The following is a 3,057-nucleotide window of genomic DNA, read 5'->3' as shown; positions in this document are numbered from 1 at the left end:
TGAAGGACTCAGATCTTTAATCTTGTATTGCGGATTGTGTATAAATCTCTGGGTGCTTCTACAGCTTTCAGGTGTGAATGGAGAAAAGGCCATCAGGTCTCCAGTGTCCCTCAAACATGGAGAGTTTTGCTGTTTTGGGGGGTTTGGTCCAGCAGAGGTGGGAAAATAGTGGAGTAAAACTTTGTTACTGTACTTAAGTACATCTTTCTGGTATCAGTACTTTACTCCACTACTTATTCTTCTGACAACTTTTTACTTTGACATTTTTGAACTCAAATACCTGTACTTTCTACTTCTCTCATTTTCCAAACCGGCTGGTTCCTTTAGTCTGAGTGTGTGTTTGGTGGCGTGATCATTATTATTTAGAGTCATTGCGTGCCTATTGATTTGAACACGATCCGTGTATCCATCATTTCCTGGTCTTCTCTAAAGAAGAGGGACCAATGAAAACGTTGTCATGTTGCCGTTGTTCAGCATGGAAACATTCATTAGCTAACAATGACATTATTGTTCTATTAATATAAAGGGAAGTCAGGTACTCTTTAAAACAGCTGCTAGTTATGGGTACTTTTTACTGAAGTACATTTCAAAGCCTCTTTACTTTTACTTGAGTAAAGAAGTTTAGTCAGTACTTCTACTTTCACCAGAGTATTTTTAAACATGAGTATCTGTACTTCTACTTGAGTAAAGGATGTGTGTACTTTTTCCATCTCTGTCCGTGAAGCTTCCCTCTGTCTCCTCAGGACGGCTCTCTGGAGCGCCTCAGCTCGGCGGACTTCGTGCTGCTCTCTCAGACGGTGGAGGGGTTCGTGCGGGACACGGAGGATCTGAGCGGGCGGAGGAGCGCCTCGCTGCGGGGGGCGCTGCAGAGCCAGGCCAACCGCTTCGTGCACCGCTTCCACGAGGAGCGCAAGACCAAACTCAGGTTAGCAGAAACACAGACGGGAAGATTACAGCACACAGGAGAGAGTATGATTTACAACCTCGGCTTTCATAAACTACCGACAAAGAAAACAGTTACCACGTTTTTATAAAGGTCACCTATTATCCAAAATGCACCTTTTGATGTCTTGTAAACATAAATACGTGTCCCCGGTGTGTCAGAGAACTCACAAAGTGAATTACTGTACGATGAGTGTTTTATAATGCCATTTTATAGCAGGTTTCTGCTGCACTGTCTCTTAATGTAAAGCACTTTGAAAGGTATAAATAAACTTCCTTGCCTACGACTACTGACAAAAAAAACTGTCTTCACATTTTTTAAATAACACATTTACGTGAAATAATACTCTAAAAATGAACAGTTTTCAGCATTATAAGCATTATAAGTTACCTTCGTCTCACATATATATATATTTATATAAATATATACAATTTCAGATTCAAACAAGTATGAGAGCACTCTCATAATAGCGTAACACAATCAGAGACTAATAATATCCAGGGGATGCATGCAGAGCTGTCATTGGCTGAGATCAGTCCGGCCGTGCGTCACGACTCTTTGAAACATCTCTGTTGCCGGAAATACATCCACGGAGGAGCCGTCAGTGTCTCCTCGGTTAGAGCTCCTCCAGAGAGCCTCCTCCAGAGAGCCTCCTCCAGAGAGCCTCCTCCAGAGAGCCTCCCCCAGAGAGCCTCCCCCAGAGAGCCTCCCCCAGAGAGCCTCCCCCAGAGAGCCTCCCCCAGAGAGCCTCCCCCAGAGAGCCTCCTTGATCCTCGGTCCTCGATGTGCATTTAGAGAAATGAGATGTCCTTCAACACGGCGCGCTGAAATCCATTTCCGGGTCACTACCGGAGGACCGTGGAGTCGAGGAGGGGGAATGAGTGAAATGAGAAAGGGCCCAGGTGTTTGATGTCTGTTGTTTGTTGTTTGATGTTGTTTGTTGTTGTTTTGCAGCCTCCTCCTGGATAACGAGCGCTGGAAGCAGGCGGAGGTTCCCGCTGAGTTCCAGGATCTGGTGAACTCCATCGCTGACGGAAGAATAACTCTACCGGAGCGCAAAATCCCAGGTACACGAAACCCCCCAAACTTCAGCTCCCTACCCCCCCCTCTGCTTCTGCTTATTGCTATACAAGAAGAAAACTGGTGCTACATGTGACCAGTGAAGACTATACACTTGACTGGGTGCTTGTTCTCAAATAGACTCTGAATGAAAAGACCCAGAAGATGTCTGGACTGAGATACATGTTTAATAAAATGTCTTCAGTGTGGAACAATGAACCTCTGACTTTGACGTTAGATGGGAAACATGTTATCAATAACCTAATCAATCATTGTTGATCAGCTAAGAGATGTCACTTCTCAGATCAACCAGTATTGTATAAATGTAAGTATCATTATGTTCTGTGTGCAGGCACAGAGGACAGGAAGCCCACAGAGTTTCTGTTCGTCAACGGGCAGAAATACGCCGTCGTCGGGTTCGTGATCACAGCAGCGTTCATGTTTCATAACTTCAAACTAATCGTACAATCCTCGTCTTAAACGATTACCTGGAATGAAAGTCTGAGATATTGACATACGATGTGAACTGTTGCAACAGGACGGTGCTGCTGCTGATCCGGATCTTTCTGGAATACTGTCAGTGTGTCAACGACATCCCATCCATCGCCACCGACATGCTGACCCGTCTGTCCGACCTCCTCAAGGTCAGAGCCTCCTCAACATTTCATTCATTCCTTATTTAAAAGTTAAACTACTGTATATCATTTTAATGAATTGATATATTCATTGTATCCATCTTATCTTTAGTTGTATTTTTATTTATAAAAGCGATGTGTCCTGGCCTGTAGCAGCTGCACACCGTTAGCTTAGCATCGTGTTTTAAAAGCATTTCTTCTTCTGTGGTTTCTGCAGCACTTCAACTCTCGGAGCTGCCAGCTGGTTCTGGGAGCCGGAGCTCTGCAGGTCGTCGGCCTGAAGACCATCACCACCAAAAACCTCGGTACGCACACGCACACGCACACGCACACGCACACGCACACGCACACGCACACGCACACGCACACGCACACGCACACACACACACACACACTCTTGCACAAGCACACAGTGTTTAT

The 3,057-nt window shown here is 45.1% G+C and overlaps 1 protein-coding gene across 1 annotated transcript; it reads left to right on the top strand.

The window, feature by feature from the left end:
- Nucleotides 1-64: 64 nt before the first annotated feature.
- LOC104944769 (vacuolar protein sorting-associated protein 54-like) lies at nt 65-2,942 on the top strand (the record flags this gene model as incomplete). Its single annotated transcript, XM_010770345.1, has 6 exons — nt 65-157; nt 744-925; nt 1,898-2,010; nt 2,355-2,418; nt 2,541-2,646; nt 2,855-2,942. Coding segments are annotated over 6 exons (646 nt in total), but the record flags the coding sequence as incomplete, so codon positions are not given.
- Nucleotides 2,943-3,057: the final 115 nt, after the last annotated feature.

Source organism: Notothenia coriiceps, unplaced genomic scaffold, assembly GCF_000735185.1.
Source record: "Notothenia coriiceps isolate Sejong01 unplaced genomic scaffold, NC01 NC01_scaffold00008785, whole genome shotgun sequence".
Lineage (NCBI taxonomy): Eukaryota > Metazoa > Chordata > Actinopteri > Perciformes > Nototheniidae > Notothenia > Notothenia coriiceps.
The sequence above is the reverse complement of the archived record's forward strand: the minus strand, read 5'-3'. Positions and strand labels throughout refer to the sequence as shown.